The following is a 17,499-nucleotide window of genomic DNA, read 5'->3' on the forward strand; positions in this document are numbered from 1 at the left end:
GCCACTGTATTTAATGGTTTTCCATTTAAAATTGCTGGGAAGGGGATACCAAAATGAACACTAACCCCTGACAACAGAGTAAATTTTTGTTTCTAGTTGTGGCCTTGGGTATTCACAAAGCAGGAGCATAATTAATCTGTTCCTAACACTAAGGAGGAAAACTACTATTACTACACCACACATGCACCTCGTCCTTCTGCAGAATTTCTAACAAATTGGTACATGTTGGAGTGTGCGTGTCCATGTTGTGAACCTAATGTAAAGTTTCTGTGTAATGCTTGTTATGTGTAGTGTTGCCATCTGTTATCAATTTTTCTAACTATGAGTTGCTTGTTGCTCTCTGTGGTGAGACTTTAACATGGAGATTAGTTTGTGTTAATGCCTTGAAGTTTGGAACCACAGAAAACCAACTTCAACCGACCACCACTGTGGCAACGGTGGAGTCTGAAAAGGAGAAAAACTGCAGAAAGTTTTTAAAAAGCACAAACATCCCAATATTTTTAACTCCTTGTTAGAAGGCTTATTTAAAATAAAAAGCATGAATTGCCCCGTAGTATATAATGCTATCAAAAATTATTGATTCCACCATATTTCATACAAATATGTGAACAAAGAAAATTACTTGAAATTAATAAAAAAAATAATGCAGCACAGCCAAAATACACCAATGTTAATGCTACCTTATTTTGCATGTCTGCAATTTCAGATCAAGTCTCAGGAAGCAATAATAAACAACATAGAAAATGATGCACGGCTGATATACTAAAAAAAGAAAATTTTATCGAACAAAATAAGACATACATTTGTGAAACTATAAAACAAAAAATATACAAAAAAATCATTAAAATATACAGTTCCTGACGATACCATTGACAACAATCTGACTAGTGGAAATAACCATTATACATAGGTATGAGATTCAGTACCCAAAAAACTTCTCTCAAAAGCAACTAAAAAAAAACACTTCAGTATAAATTCAATTATGCACAATGCACAAAAATGTAAATATCAATATTATATTGAAACATTTGCCTCTTAGGTGAAAATGGCACATGAGGAAAATGGCTAACACAATATATACATATTTACCACACAAATAGTTTTCACAGGAACGAATGCTACTGTCCGACTTAAGAAAAGCTTATAATTAAGCTAAAACATCAATAATAAAGATGGGAAAAAAAGCTTCATTTACAACAAAGATGATTGCACATGAAAAAAAAAAGACCACCAAAGCAAACCCAATAAGAAACAAATTTGTTGAGATGAGATAAGAATCAATTATCATAGTCTGCTTCCTCAAAATGTTTTTTTAAATGTAAACAGCCTATATAACTTTGTTTCCCCTTGTCTTTAACCAGGCAATGGTGGGGAAGATCACCATGGATAAATGAAAAATATGGTTGAAGGGGGGGGGGGAATGCAATAAAATAACACTAAATCACAAAATAGTCTGAATAAAAGATATATTCATGCATTTTTCCTGTTTGAAATGAATATTCAGCGTATGATCTCATGCTATTCAAACATTCAAGAATTAAATTTCAAAAAGCATGAATAAAAATTACATAAAAATTAATAAAAGGAACATTACATTGAAAAAAATTAAAGTTATGTACAGTAAAACCTCTCTTTTACAGCCACCAATGGGACAAAAAATTGTTCGTAAAAAGGGGTGACCGTTAATGAGAGATTGGAAATGCATACTTTTGTTATATAATGGAAAATTATTATTTGGAGTAAAAGAGGGGTGACCGTTAAGAGGGTTTTACTGCCATTAAGCAACAAGCCAGGTTTGATTTGTGCTTTGACAAGTAGTATACACAAAGCTTCCACAATTTGATCTCCCAAAAAATTTAAGCAGTATATATTTGCTAATAAACCAAACATTCTTGACCTCAGTCACAGGGAGCCCACAATACTAGCTTTTCAACAGTTCCTTCACGTAAAGCATGGAAAATTTAACTTTCTCAGTCGTCATTATAGATATCATTGCTTTTTACTTATAATAAAGCAGGGGTTATTAACGTTTTTCAGCCGTGACCCAAAATTAATAACACTATCAAGTTCGCGACCCATGGGCCAATTTTTAAATGACAAAATACAATTTAATTTTTCTTATTTGGCTGACCATATTTTATGGAGAAAAAATGGGACATCGCCAATTCTCACCAAAAAAAAAAAAACACCAAACTTAGAGAAAATTGCAAATGGATGCAAAATAAAGAGCTGCCTCGAATCATGGTGGAATAAAATGTAATTTTTTGAAAGTTATCTACATCAGTGTTTCACAACAGTCGACACATCAGTAACACTGCCCGTAAGGTAATGAGAATCTTTCATTATGTCTTGTGTATGACTTTTCAAGACCAAGAGCTTGACTCATAAAAATTTAATTTATTGGGCCACGGTCTCCAAAAGATAGAGTATCACTGATTTATAAAATATGAAGGTATGCAAAATGAAGTGCTAGAAAACAGATAACATGAATGGAGAGAATCTGAATATTTTATGAAATAGCTTTAACATCAGTGTGATTCCTGACCTTGCATAACTGTTGATGTATTTTTGAAAGGCAGCATCTCATATCATGTTCTGGTTGCAATCTGCTCCTATTTTTAGTTTTCATGACAGAAAGTGTAGAAAAGCCATGTTCACTTAAGTACATTCTAGGAAATGAAAGTAAAACTTTCATAACTTCATTGAAGAGAATGGATTTTTTTTTCTTTTCAAACTTATCCAAAATGACAGTTCACACAACAGTGTTTGTTTTTGAAAAGAGTTCTTGCTTTTATGAAATTGATAATTTGAATGATATCTTTCATAACAACACTCAAATCTTCTGATAGCTTCTTGGATGGAAAATTTTCTCTGTGCAGATAATGAAATGCCATATAACTTGAAAATTTATCTCTCTCACTGTTGGACAGAACCCCTGGTGTGCCCCAAGCATAGACGGTGCCCCATCAGGTTGCATCGAGACCAAGACAACCGCTCCTCTGAGAAAAACTAGTCCATTAGATTGCACATGTCTGAACCTGTAGCACTGGTAGTAAGTGGGCGATAAAACAAAATTCTTCTATTTTGAAATCTCCAGCATATCGTACATAATTGAGCACCTTCACTCACAGCAGTGATTTCATCCAGTTGCAGACTAAACCTTGCACTTGTTTTGATGAATGAAATAACTTCTTGATATTTGACAAACATATCAAAAACATAGCTGCCAACTTTTGAAAATGAAAATTCTGGAGATTTTCGCACAAACCCTTATTTTATGCTAAAACCACTCCCTAATAAATACAATAGGGATTTTTCCAAATAAAATAGGGATTTTCCAAACATAAAAGTTAAAGCGTAGGGAATAAAATCCCTACTGAAGTCAAATTAAAATAGGGATTTTACACACATGGAAGTTAACCCTTGGGAATAAAATTCCTATGCAAAAAACAAGTGAAATTGGAGGCCAAAACTTCAATGATGTAAAAATAAATATTGTGTTCAATCAGAAACACTGTGAACAAACATTCGGCGCGAATGACCCCAAAATCATCGGAAGATGATGGAAAACACCGTCAATTTTTGAAGAACACTGACTTTTTGTGACACTTGCTTGATGTTTTTTTTTAATTTCACATGAGTGATGATGGCAGTCTTTCCATGACCGATGTTTATGTCCGTAACACAACTTGTACAAAAAGGAAAAGTCGGCCCTCTTCTGGAACGTTTGATGAAAGGAAATTCATCGGAATAAATATCTTTAAAATTGATTAAATATGTTTTTGCTTATCATTACTCATGCTTTGTTATATCGCACGTACGTAACTTCAACAAAAGAAATTTTGACCATATGCGCGTCACTAGAATCTTCAATTATTATCCAGGACTATTGGCTGCTAAGCCATTTTCCTGCACGATAAGACAAACAACTTTCTTGTTACCATCAGAGGGTTTGTAAAACTTCCTTAAAAAGGGAATTTCCCCATTTACGATGTGTGACGTCATTTCGAAAGGGAAAAAAAGAGGCTTCATGCCCCACAAGAAATTCCTTAGGGATTGTTTTCATAAGCGGGGATTTTTTTTTTAATGAAGTAGGGAATTTTTAGGGACAATTAGGGATTTTTGTGATTTTCGTAAAAATTCAGGAGATTTAAGAACTTTTCGGGAGGTCAAGCGATGAAGCTAAAATTCGGGAGATTCCCGAAAAATTCAGGAGACTTGGCAGCTATGCAAAAATATGCATGCGCATTGTGTCATTGGACAGTGGTATTTAAATTTTTTTTCATATTCTTCACCACATGTAATGTGTGAGCCATATCTATAGCTGCTGGTTTAAACAGAAGTGCAGAAGACTACAATGGTGTGCAGGGTTTTTTACATTGCAATTTGCTAAGCTACATAATATGAAGCAATAATGGCTTGCTGGACAGAAAAAACTGCCTTGTTTCAATTATAGAGGCACTGTCTCTTCAGTTGCTGTTTCTTTCTTTCAATGGATGTGAATCCAAAGTCTAGGAAATCTGCTTTAAATTGATGTTTGGGCATAATTGGGGACTTAGGCAAAACACATAATTATTACATAAAAAGAAAAATTGAAAAAATTATAAAATTTATCACAGAAGACAAGTACACACACACCAAAAGCACGAGCAGGAAGGAAAGTGCTCTGCAGAACAGGCAGACAAACACTGAAAAAAAAGTGATAAGACTTTCTTCAATCATAATGACTGGAATTAGCAACGCAGGTAGTCACTGCAACATCAACCCCAGAAATTATGAAATCTTTTGCTCCTGTTAAAGACCCTAGGAAAGATGATTTTATGAATAGGGGGGTGTTGCCCAGACTGTCTCCACAGAGAGAAGAGGCGGGACGATCAGAGAGGAAAAAAGATTAGCAGATATACTTTTTTTTTCATCTCAAAGAATTGCTACCACATTCATACTCTTCAATATGTTCACATTTACATGTTTTGTCATGTATAAAAAACAAAAAACACTAAACATGAAAAAAAATTAAAGTTTTCTGAGAAGTCTCAGTGACCCATAGGTCAAGAACCCCTATACTAAAGCAAGACTGCTGTTTTTAAAGTTAATACTAAAACTTTAAGGGTATTTTTTTAGGGGGCTCTCATTGTTAAGATTGCTGTTTACCCAAAACAAGTTTGAATTATCCAAATAACAATATATTATCCATACCCTTCGCTCAACCTTACATTATCTACCATGATTCCCTATATATGCTTGGGTTACCTTCATTTTCTGTGAAGTTTTGTCATTTTTGTACCTAGGTTAACCTGCTTTCCGGATTATTGAGATCTACTGCACATTAATCTAACAAATAACTTTCTTTGATTAAAAAAATTATTTTTTTTACTATACACCAACTCTGGTCATATCATCATGGGGTAATTTACTACCAATTGAATTAGGTAGGAATCCTTTTTCTTTAGAATATAGCTTTACCTATATCTTGTATATGCTTTGCCCGTTTCAATATCCACCCTTACTCTAAAATGTGACACCCCATATTGGGTGGGAGTGATATGTTTATTGTAATTCTTTTCTTTTTTGTGGATAAAGGGGAACTTGGTGGTGACATATTGTGAAGGTGTCATCTATCTATGGTTGCTAAATATATAGCCCTAAAGAACAATGAATTTGTAATTAAAATTTTCTATTGTTACTAAGTACATATGTCAGAAAGCATCAGAATTTCAGTAAGTAAATAAAAGCAAATCTCTGTGTGATACCTTTCAAACGATTAGAGAAGATCAGGAATAAGTTTCAAAACAGATGATCACCTGAAAAAGGCCCATTAAGCAAAATCAAGAAATTCTACATTGAATACAATGCACAAGAAATACTGTACGGACAGTAGCTGGCATCATTTTGAATCTCACATGAATGTTTATGATGGAAATAAATTTCTTGCTGAATATTTATAAATCTTGTATTGATAAATTGGACAATTCTAATATTTTGCAGTTCTTTTGAACTTCAAATTAACCACAAGTTCAACCACACTGCATTAAAATTACAAGAACAAATATGCAAAGTTTCTTTAATTTGTATAACATTTTTTATACCTTCTCTTAGAAGTTTATTTACTGGATACATAGTTCAACAACTCAGTCACATCACATCATACAGTATTACCATATATACTCATGCATAAGCCAAGTTTTTTTTAATTAAAAAATTTGTTCCTATATTGGGGGGTTATCTTATGAGTGAATTTTTGCGGATAAAAAATTCAACCCAAGTTTTACCAACACCTCCCGCCCTCTATAGCAAGGGTACACTAATTTAAAAAATTTTGCTGATTTGATGATCCTCGAGTGGAGGGAGTTGGCTTATAAACAAACAGGTTTATACAGTATTTATGAAATGCAAGAATATAAAAACATTACAATTATGACACAAGAGTGATATAATTACACAGATTAAGCTCAGCTTGTAATACAGCAACAATTCTTGCAGCATTAAAATCTCTTTTACAAGATTTTCATAAACAACAAATTCTAAAAGCAATAACAAATATGAAATACACATCATCCAATCACAGTTTTCTTATATAAAACTTTTCTCATTATTAACACAACAGGAAAAAATATATATACAGACATGCGAAAATATGTTCTATATATACAACATATCCATCAAAAATATCCATTTTCAGGACTTCTGAAAATTTCCAGATATTTTGAGAACAGAGATAAATTTTATAACAAAAACTTTTTCACCAATTACAAACTAAGTTTTCATTCAAAAAAAAAGAAATGGATATAAAAATGCATGGATTCACTTGTTCTCATAATATAGAACAGCTCTACAAAAATAATACTTACTATGTAATTATAACACTACTATAATGGGACTTAACAAATCTTGCTGACTATGGTATCTGTAATAATTAGTTCATTGCTTTTAGTAAGTTAATGAATGTGATGTTAGTTAATAATGATACACATGCTTAGACACATGCTTATACAAGTGTTCCAAGTCACCTGACCCATGTATTATGCATACGCATGGCTTGCCCTTAAAAAATCAAACTTTTTCAAAGGATTCTATTTGTAGAGATTTCTAATTCACTCCTAAGTGTGTGACACATAAGAAAATCTTTATAGAACAACATTAAAAACAGAACTCTAACTTCATAGTAAACCATCAATATTGCATTGAATTTTCAGGCCTTTCTGAAAGTCAGAGCTAACATATATTCAGGCCTTTTGGTTTCTAAAAAACAAAATTATACAAGATTGCTTTGTTTGTGACAAAATTCAAGACATCTGCAAAAAAGTTCACTTTCAAAATTTGGAAGTATTTTTCTTCAATGTGCATAAATTTGGGAAGAAAGTTATGAATTAAAAAATAGATATCTATACTGTCATAGCAAAAATCACTGTTAAACAAGAACCATAAAAATAGGTAATACAAGAATATTTTTACATACAAACTTTTTCAAAAAAGCTCTATATTCCTTTGATCATGATAAAAAATGCACACAGTATATACAGCGTATTTTAGATAAATATTGATGTAGAATAGAAACAACACAAGGGGTAAATCACCACCAGTCAAAATATAAATCATTACTCATAAAAAACTATAAAAACGAATAGAATTAATTCTTCAGTAGGCACTTCATTTAAAATACATTTGATTTGTTTTTTAAAAATAAAAATTATACTCCTTATGCATGCATAGACTCTGCATTTAACCAATTACATTTTACTTTCTAAAAACATATCTGGATGTGAATCAATCCATTCAGTCAGAACTTCATGGCTGACATCGGTCTGACTGCATAATTCACTTATAGCATCTAATTCACCTTCTTTATCCTAAAAGAAATAAAAGGGGAAAAATTGATCCTAGAACAAAAATTTAAAAAATTCTGAGATAAAGTGTCTCCAAGTATGATATATATTTGAGCATGTAAACAAATAGAGTAAGCCTGGCAGGAGTCACACACATTCTGATGTTGTGATTTGGACATGCATTTCTAAGGGTAAGTGTCACACATATACATAGGTGTAGAATAATAGAAAAATATCGGGGGCCAATATCTCAATAAGTATTATAGAAATTATGGCAAATGACATAGAGTTGGGGGGCATGGGACCAATATAGATTTACGTTTTGCATATATAGTGTATATAGTTGTACAGTGAAATCTTGATCTTCTACATACCAAGAAAATATATCATTGTAGAGGAATTATCGTTATATCAAAAAAGGTGCCATTATAATAATATACCCCCAAATTTATGCTGTTGTAGATATCTCTGAAGTGGCATTGTTAGTACCATCAGAAGATGTACTTATAAGAATATATTCATCGCAAAGAGTTATTGATGGAAACACAGACGTAGTATATTAACATAGAAAGTAACACTATTAACAACTTCATTTACACATTTTGGGATCAGGTGGGACAAAATAGTGGTTGTTAAATGCCCTCAAAAGAACAAAAACAGGTGACAAGTTAAAAAATATATACAGGACGTCCATAATTAAAAGACCCTATTTTAAAGTAGCCTACAGGCGAAACCAGTCATCAGAAAATTCTGAAATTTTGTGGAGGACTTCATGAAGTGATGGAAATTTGTTTCGGGGGGAAAAAATTAGTTGCACATGTCGCCACCAGAGGACGTTTTATTAAGAAATGACACAAAGGCAAACGTTTATAATTTTAACAATTGTTAAGTACTTTTACAATTGTTACTGCAGCAAAACATGTTCCACATGATGGCCATCATTTTCAGATATCATGTGAAACCGCAAGATGGCATGTTCCACAACTGACCAAAGTGTGTGCAGGGAAATGTTCAGCACATGGCGTGAAATGCTGTTTTTAAGGTCAGGTAAGTTCTTGGATTGTTGTCTGACTTACCAGATGTTTCAAATGCTTCCAAAGCCAAAAATCACATGGATTAAGTTTCGGGGAGGCCATAGATTAGGGAAGTGACCGCTGATGGCACGTTCTTCTGTAAAATGTGTTTTAAGAACATTTTCTTAACACACACTGCAATGTGTGGAGAAGCTCCGTCTTGCATAAAGATTGTGTCTGCAAGGCAGTGACGTGCTTGTAGAGCCCGAACAATTTTGTTCTGTAACAGCAATGCATATCACTTCCCAGTGATCAAACATGTCACTGGACCTGTAGAACGTAACTCCTCGTAGAAGTAGGGACTGAGAATAAATGATGCAGTAAATCCACACCATACCATCACTTTTGGGGAATGCAATGGAACCTCTAAGATTGCGGATTTTCTGGTTCCCAAATTTGGCAGTTGTGAGTATTGACTGCACCATCCGAATGAAAATGCACTTTGTCTGTCCAGAGGATATTCCAAAGCCATTCTGAATCTACCTTAATGCGAGGTAGAAACTGCAGTGAGAACCTGAGTCGAGCATCATAATCATGTGGAAGCAACCAAGCCCACAATTGAAAGTTTGTATATATACACTGCTGGCCACCCAAATTGCAACACCAAGAAAGACAAGAGATATCGCAACAATATTTATTTTGTAGATAATATGTTGACCAAGCATCAAATCATTAAATTTATAGACTTCTGTGAAGTGTGGTTCCTGCCAAAATCAGTAGCCAGAGTAGCCGCCATTGTTGGAGATCACCGCTGCCACACGCCTCGGCATTGATTCAAAGAGACTTTGGATGTGTTCTTGGGGTACAGCAAACCAAGCAGCTTCCACGCGTTGCCAAAGTTGATCTGGTGTGGCAGCTGCGAATGTAATCTGGGTCAATCGTTGAGCAACCATGGACCACATGTTTTCTATCGGCGAAAGATCCGGAGAGCGAGCTGGCCAGGGAAGCAATTCAATCTGGCGATTGACGAAGAACCTTTGGACAATGCGTGCCACGTGTGGTCGCGCATTATCCTGTTGAAATATGGCTGTGGGCAAGCCCTGAAGGTAAGGAAGGACAACTGGCTCCAACACCTCGGAGATGTAGCGCTGGCTTTTTAAAGTACCGGCAATGCGTACTAGAGGAGTGTGAGAGTGATATCCAATACCATCCCATACCATAATACCCGGTGCAGGACCAGTGTGGCGGTGTATAACGCAGCTGTTCAGCATCTTCTCTCCACGGTGTCTCCAGACTCGAATCCGACCATCGTGGTGTTGCAGACAGAAGCGTGACTCGTCAGTAAAGACAATTTCATTCCATTGTGCCGTCCACATCCTTCTTTCATCGCACGATTGGCAGCGGAGACGTCTGTGGTTCTGCGTCAAGGGTAGACGAAGCAATGGACGTCTTGCGGACAGACCACTCTGCTGTAAACGGCGTCGAATGGTTGGATGACACTGGATGATGCGGTACAGACTGAATGTGCTGTGCTATGGTTCGTGATGTGGCTGAGCAATCCGTCACTGCTATACGCACAATACGCCTGTCATCACGTGAAGTGGTGCACTGAGGTGGATTCGATCGAACACGTCGGTCCGTCGTACCCTCCTGCATCCAACGATCACATATCCGCATTACAGTTGTTTGGTTTCGTCCAACATGACTACCGATTTCCCTGAAAGATAATCCACAATCTCGGTAGGCCACTATCCTTCCTCTGTCGAACTCGGATACTTGATCAAAAGATGATCGCTGTTTTCTACGAGGCATAATTGATCGTTTTTTTGAAAAAACCACAAGAAAAACACAATTGCCGTACTTCAAATCTTCGAAATCTGCAAGCCTTAAATAGCGCTTTGAAGTGGCGTCACAGGCGCGCGTGATGTGCGTCTGCGCTGAAATTCTAATCATTTGCATATCTCACCTCCGCTAATGCATGTTGTAAATTTCATATTATTTGCATGCTTCCTTCAGGGTGTTGCATTTACGGTGGCCAGCAGTGTAATATCAGAGATATTCTGCATGATCTTATGGGCAGTTGAATGTGACCTATTCAACACCTGTGCTACATGCCTGATACTAGTGCGTACCATGAGAATTTGAAGCTCTGTCCTCTGTGAAACCTCACCTGAAGTGAAACCTCCTGTACTGCATCTATAGAGAGACGGGTTTTCTTCCTCTTCCAGGACGAACAGCCAACGATCCTGTGGTTTCAAATTTTGTTATCATACTCCAAAGGTTTTTAACATTCATTGGACCTTTTCAAATCCTCTTTCAAGTCTGATATTTCCGTAAAGCAGTTACTGCGGAATTGATGTTTTGGTAAAACGATTTGAAGAAAGCGCGATCTTGTAAGCTTATCATATTGTGAGCAGCAAACACATTGAGAACAAGATCTTTTTGAACGTTTCTAGGTTCTATAACAGCTGCTGTGTGGCATCACATAAATTTACTACAGGTATTCAAAATGAAATGCCCTTTGATGGCGACATGTACAACTATTTTTTTCCCCCCGAAACAAATTCCCATCACACTTCATGAAGTCCTCCACAAAATTTCACACTTTTCTGATGACTGGTTTTGCATGTAGGCTACTTTTAATTATGGACACCCTGTAGTTAAGACAAAATTTTGAACAAGATATAAAAAAATTTTTTTTTTTTGGTTTCAAAATGTATTGTTATAGAGGGGTTTATCTTAGTAAAGGATATTGTTCTATTGAGAGAAGTTTAACCCTTTACTGCTCTCATCATAAATACATGATGGGCATAATAGTTTGTTAAATTGATTTGAAATGATTCGCAATGCAGGAAAAAGGAATAGATTTTCTTTTCTTGCGCACACAGAAATTTTATATTTCTATGTGACTATTAGTGCAGTTGAAGGGTCAATATTAAATGAAAATTAATTCCACACAAGATAAGAAAAAAAATATAGTTTTAGAGGGATTTATCATTATATTGAGTATCATTGAAGCAAGGTTCTACTGCATTATACCCAGTACACAATGAAGCTCTTAAACACACATTTAACTTTTTAACCAATGGTTTTAGAAACATATTTTCAATTAGAAAAATTTTCAAATGACAATATGTCAGTTTCAAATATGTCATTTATTTTTTCTGTATGGGTATTAAAATACAAAATTTGACTTTTGTATGATCCCAAGGCTCCCACTCAAAAAAGGGAAAAAGCAGGACTAAAAGTAGAATGGGAGAGGGTACCCCCTTAGACCCTCGTAAAACATAATTCGTAACATAATAAAAAAAAAAATCCTTAAAAAACAATTTTTTTATTTAAAAAAAATTGTGCTTTTTTTCATAGCACTATTTCAGTATCCTATAAGATATAGATTTGGTGGAAAAGTAGGGAAAAACTGAGAAAGTAGGAGAAAAGTAGGGCATTTTTAGGAAAAGTAGGATGAGTGGGAGCCCTGGGTTCCTTTATCCTGAAACTTCCAATTAAAAATTTTTTGCTTTGTTAATAATGAGTCCAACAAAAAAAAGTTTTATGTTTCTAAGTGGAATATTAGCTGAAGTATTTAATTTTAAATATTATGATTCCCATCACCACTCCTATTATTTGACAATAAAAAAAAAATTACATCAAGAGACCAAATATTAGACAACTACATTAAATGTATATCCAGTCTGTTTAATGTCTAAAAATGTTTTAAACTGCAAAATAAAAATAAAGATTAAAAGCAAAGTTTTTATGCATGCACATAACAGTTGATTTTAAATAGATACAACTATAAATGAGGTGTAAAGGTATAGTGAATAACTAAGTGCTGCAAGATCAGCCGAAAAAAGAACTTAAATTACAAGAAATGATAATAAAATTTTAATGTGTGTGCTCAATGCGACAAAAGTCCGCCACAATGCACATTTGTATACAGGACACTTCTCTTTGTACATCACCAAGTATTTGCAGTGTAACATGGGTACTGGCATCAATAATACAACTTTTCATATCCTGCACAGTTGTCACTTCAGTCTGATAAAACCTGTCCTTTCTTTGAGGATATCTCAAACAGACATCCTCAAAGAAAGTTCAGGTGGGTGAGATCTGATGAATCATGGAGACCACTCTAAATTATGCCCCATAGCTAATCTGTTGATGATGAGGACGTGCACAAGGACTTTGCTCTATATTCATTTTGCAGTTCAAAACACGTTTAGACATTAAAAAAACTAGATTTACATTAAACGTTGTTCTTTAAATAGCTGGTCACTCAATTTTACTTTATTATTTTTTGGAACAACCACAAAATCATCAAGACCAATAAAAAGTATACACATTTAGCAAAAGATATACAGGGAACAATATTCATTATAAGGCCAGAAATGATTAATAATCCTGCCAACAGTTCCAAAATGTATTTCTATAATGTAGCAATTTTGTTTGGTGCCAACATAGTATGCCTAGCAATGAAAATCATAATATTCAAAACCAAATACCTTAGCTAACATTCAGACAATATTCAGCCAATATTCACTTAGAAACATGAAAGTTTTTTTTGTTGGACTCGTTATTAGCAGGTCAAAAAATTTTAATTGGAAGTTTCAGGATAAGGAGACTATAAAAGTTAAACTTTGTATAGTTTTTGGATCTCCCAAATCCGGATGGATAAATAATCTGGACACTTCAGCCATTTTTTTTCAACCGAGGACTTTTGATGTTTTTCTTTACCACAATTCTGTTTCTACCTTTGCTAATACATCAGCCATTTTATTTCTTTTGGCACCACTGATTGTTAATGTCTACTTCAATTTTTGGGCCTCTGGGAAATAATGATGGCAACTGTGTGTTCTAATGAATGTGATTAGTCAGAAAGTCAGCTTTGATCAAAATAATTTTCTTTATTTCATTTATCCACACTGTACAATTAACCTTAGTGTTTTAGAACTTGTCCAGCACTTTATTTATTTTTTTTCTGAGTGAATTTCCAAGTTAACTTCTGAACATGCCAAAAATGTCAAGGGATGTGACAGGTACAAGCTGCAAACGGAAACCTGATGCTTTATGTTTTCATGAGAAAGTAGATCTTTTGAAAAGCTAGAATGCGAAGCACCAGTATAAATATTGTGCAGAAAAAACGAAATTTAAAAAAAATCTATTTACAATTTTTACAAACTAAACATATTTTCAGTTTTTTTGTTTTGTTTTGTTTTTTTCGGATCCGAGCAATGACTACAAAAGATATTTAAAGAATAAGGGTTTTTTTCTATGCCTAACAAGTAATGGTATGTAAATTAGAAATTATAGTTTTAATTAAATTATTTGTTACTGTATGCATATATATTGCTTTATTAATTTTTTAGAAGGAAAATATGAATCAAAGTGCTCGAAGAGAAATATTATTGCTTTAAATATAGACTTGGGAAGTAAACAAAAGTGGATCTATAATTTGGAAGATTCCTTAATCCAGAATCACTCAAGTTCCAAGGAGTCTGGATTTTATAGGTCCTACTCTACTTTGATATCTATACAGCCCCTTGAAAAATTAATGACACATTTAGAAGCATTTGAACCTTAACTAATTGGAAATGTCTCTAAAACCATTAGTTCAAAAGTTAAAAAGTGTATAGGAACTGTACTATGTACCGTGTATGTGCATTTACATAGCTTATCTATTATTTTTGATTTCTTTTAATATAATGCTTTTCAGAACAAAAAATAATAGGCCTATATGCATCATATCAGTGTAAGTGTCAAAAGCTCTCTAATATATTGTTTTAAAAAATGTGCATGTCATATGCTTACTCTGAACATGTAAAAATTTTTTTTAAATAATGCATCAAAATTTCAAGTCATTAAATTATGACATTTTACATTGATACTGAATTGCTCATATTTTATAAGTAATTCAAAGTTTAAAAAAAACTGATATAAAGAAATAATGTAATTTTGTCAAATTCAGGTAAGTGAAATAAACTTAATTAATCATTTCTTACTTTCAATGTTCTTTGCAAAGCTCGAAGTTCTAAAACTAATTGACTGAAACGTTTATTACTAGTATTCATAGCAAAAGGTCGACATCGCCTCTCTCGCAAATCAACACCATCAACTGTTAAACTTGCTCGCCTCAGAGAATCAAGCACACGCACCATTTCATCTTCTTCTACACAAGGAGAAAAGGCAATTTGAAATTTAATTAGAAAACTTATGTATATAAGACAAGAAATGTACAAATTATATGGATATTCCTTAGGTTTTTTTTTTATCTTACCTACACTTTTTCCCTATTTGCATCTAGAACAGTTTCAATAAGTGAAATTCACAATTCTTTCATTCAAATCTTTTAGTAATTTGAAAAGTAGCTTGATAGATGTGCCATATATTAAGATCTTATTTAATTAAAAAAATATAATTGATATGAAAAACTACTTTTTCATTCATATGCAATGGTTTCCAAAAATTAGGGGGGGGGGGAGAACCTGACAGTCAAGTGGTTAGTGTGCTAACATTTATGCACACATCTGGGTTTGATTCCCAGTTCAGACACAGATGTCTTTAACTGACTCAAACAATTTTCCTGGACAGATTACCTTGATTTTCTTGGGAAGAAGTTTAAAAACACATGTGTACAAAATGTTTTGCTAAACTGTTTCTTTAACTCTTAGATGCACTGTTTTTTCCCCTCCATGCTTAAAAGGTATCTCCTTGGACAAAAATGACTTAGTTTGTGCATCTAAGGATTAATAAAGATTCAATGTTTTGTCAATTTTTCCATGTTTTACTGAATGATAACCCAAACAGACAGCATTCCAAGATTTTGCACCATGAGAGACAGTATGATTTGAATTGAAGAGAAATCATATTTTAAAATGATGTTAGTTTATATATATAAATATGGATGTAAGATAATGCAGTCAGTAAGAGAAACTTTGAAAATAAACATACATATACCATATTTTCCTGCAAATAACCTGCAGAGGTGAATTCATACTTTGAGGAAAATGTTATAGTCCACAGTGGCATACAATCAGCACGTAAAAATTCCATCCATTATTAGTGAAATCTTAAGGAATGGAAGGTTTGTTTGTCTAAAAAATGTCAATTTTGCAAAACACATCTTAAAATTATGTTTACAAATTAATTTTAAAAATATTTACTTCTATTCCAATCTCCCAGAAAAAAAAATCTGGCTATAAGACGCAGTGGTATAGAAAGTGCTGGGATTAAAGAATAGTAGAGTAATATGGAATACTGGGTTTACTCCACCTTTGGGTATGGCCCCTAAATGATAAACTTAGTGATAAACTATATATATATACTTCAAAATGCCCCATGATGCTCTACAGTCAGTGTCATTTGGTTTTCATTGTTATAGCAGGAAATTTGTTTTGAAACTTCCAGAAATTTACAGACACAAATCTTGAAAAGTGTTTATTAATTATTGGAAGAGTTCCCAAGAATTTGAAACTAAGTACAATATACATCACAAAAATTGCATTTTATTATGCTGCCTTTATTTTACTTTTAATGACAATCTCAGGTACAAGGTGGAAATTTTATACCATACAAATGAGAATTTTTTATGTATTCTATGTATATATGACGCATGTAAGAAAACAGAAGGAATGGCATAGGCTCACATCTAATTGCTTCTAATATAATAGTAATTTTTTTCTTCTAAACAAAACCTTGGAACTTTTCTCCAACAACTCCTAACCCCATCTGGTCTGTTATCACCACAAAATCTATTGATCACAACAATACCCAATTGTCTGAGAAATACATTGTCAAAATTTTGTATATATATATATTTTTCCTCTTTTTGACTCAATAATAAAGTGTTCTGGACTCAAACAAATTTTGACAGTTTTGAAAACTTCAGATTACATAAAGCTTTATGAGGTATTATTGATGGAAATTTAAATTGAAGGTAGTTATAATTACAAAATTAAAAGTTAAATAAATACCTTGAAGCATATTTTTTATGACTAGAAGAATAGTTAAGAATACTTAGTCAACTGCTGCAGGATCACCCACGCCGGATGCAGGAACCCTTCACCAGTGCCTGTTTCTTGCATGGGAAAACAGAGGACGTGTCCTTTGCTCTTAAAAATTTAGGGCCGAAAAAAATGGGCTGTCTTATTTTATTTATATTGCAATCTTTTTCTCCCTTTTCATAGAATATTGCCAAATATGGAATTTATTTTGACAATAATTATGTAAAATTGTTACACAATTATACTCTATAGCAGGCATATTCAATCTGTTGCACGTGAGCACCTTGGTGCTTCCTGAAGCACACAGAGTGCTTGATTCTCGTGTCCGATTTTGTGCTTATGAGCCCTTGATCAACGTCCCAATTTTAACACTTTGTACAAATTGCATTTAACAATTAAAATCATTCTGATTTCAATAATTTGTATGCCAAACTTGTCGTAAGGGTGTTCTCTTTTTGATGATAGGTACAGACAGTGCTAGCAGCTAGAAAAGGCTTGCCTCGAAGAATTGTATAAAATGGAGGGGGGCTAAAAATTCATGTTTCCCTGCACCCAGATGACGTGTAACAATAGTTGGGAACCCCTGCAGAATTTGCCAAACCCACCTCTATCTCTTAATTTATTGAACATGTTACATATTTGCATTTGTATATTTTTATAATA

At 33.7% G+C, this 17,499-nt stretch overlaps 1 protein-coding gene across 2 annotated transcripts in view; it reads right to left on the reverse strand.

Annotated features, from left to right (window-relative positions):
* Positions 1–7,632: 7,632 nt before the first annotated feature.
* Positions 7,633–17,499, reverse strand: part of cnk (connector enhancer of ksr) — a 77,958-nt gene continuing 68,091 nt past the window's right edge. For both annotated transcript variants that reach the window (XM_089233246.1, XM_089233245.1), the window contains exons 20-21: positions 14,836–15,002; positions 7,633–7,847 (exon numbers count right to left, since the gene is read on the reverse strand). In XM_089233246.1, coding sequence (XP_089089372.1) covers positions 7,728–7,847; positions 14,836–15,002 — 287 coding nt within the window. In that variant the 3' untranslated portion in view covers positions 7,633–7,727. The remainder of the gene's footprint in view (positions 7,848–14,835; positions 15,003–17,499) is intronic.

This window comes from Pholcus phalangioides, unplaced genomic scaffold (genome assembly GCF_987345545.1).
Source record: "Pholcus phalangioides strain wild (caught in Gottingen) unplaced genomic scaffold, Ppha-v1.0 ptg000007l_1, whole genome shotgun sequence".
Lineage (NCBI taxonomy): Eukaryota > Metazoa > Arthropoda > Arachnida > Araneae > Pholcidae > Pholcus > Pholcus phalangioides.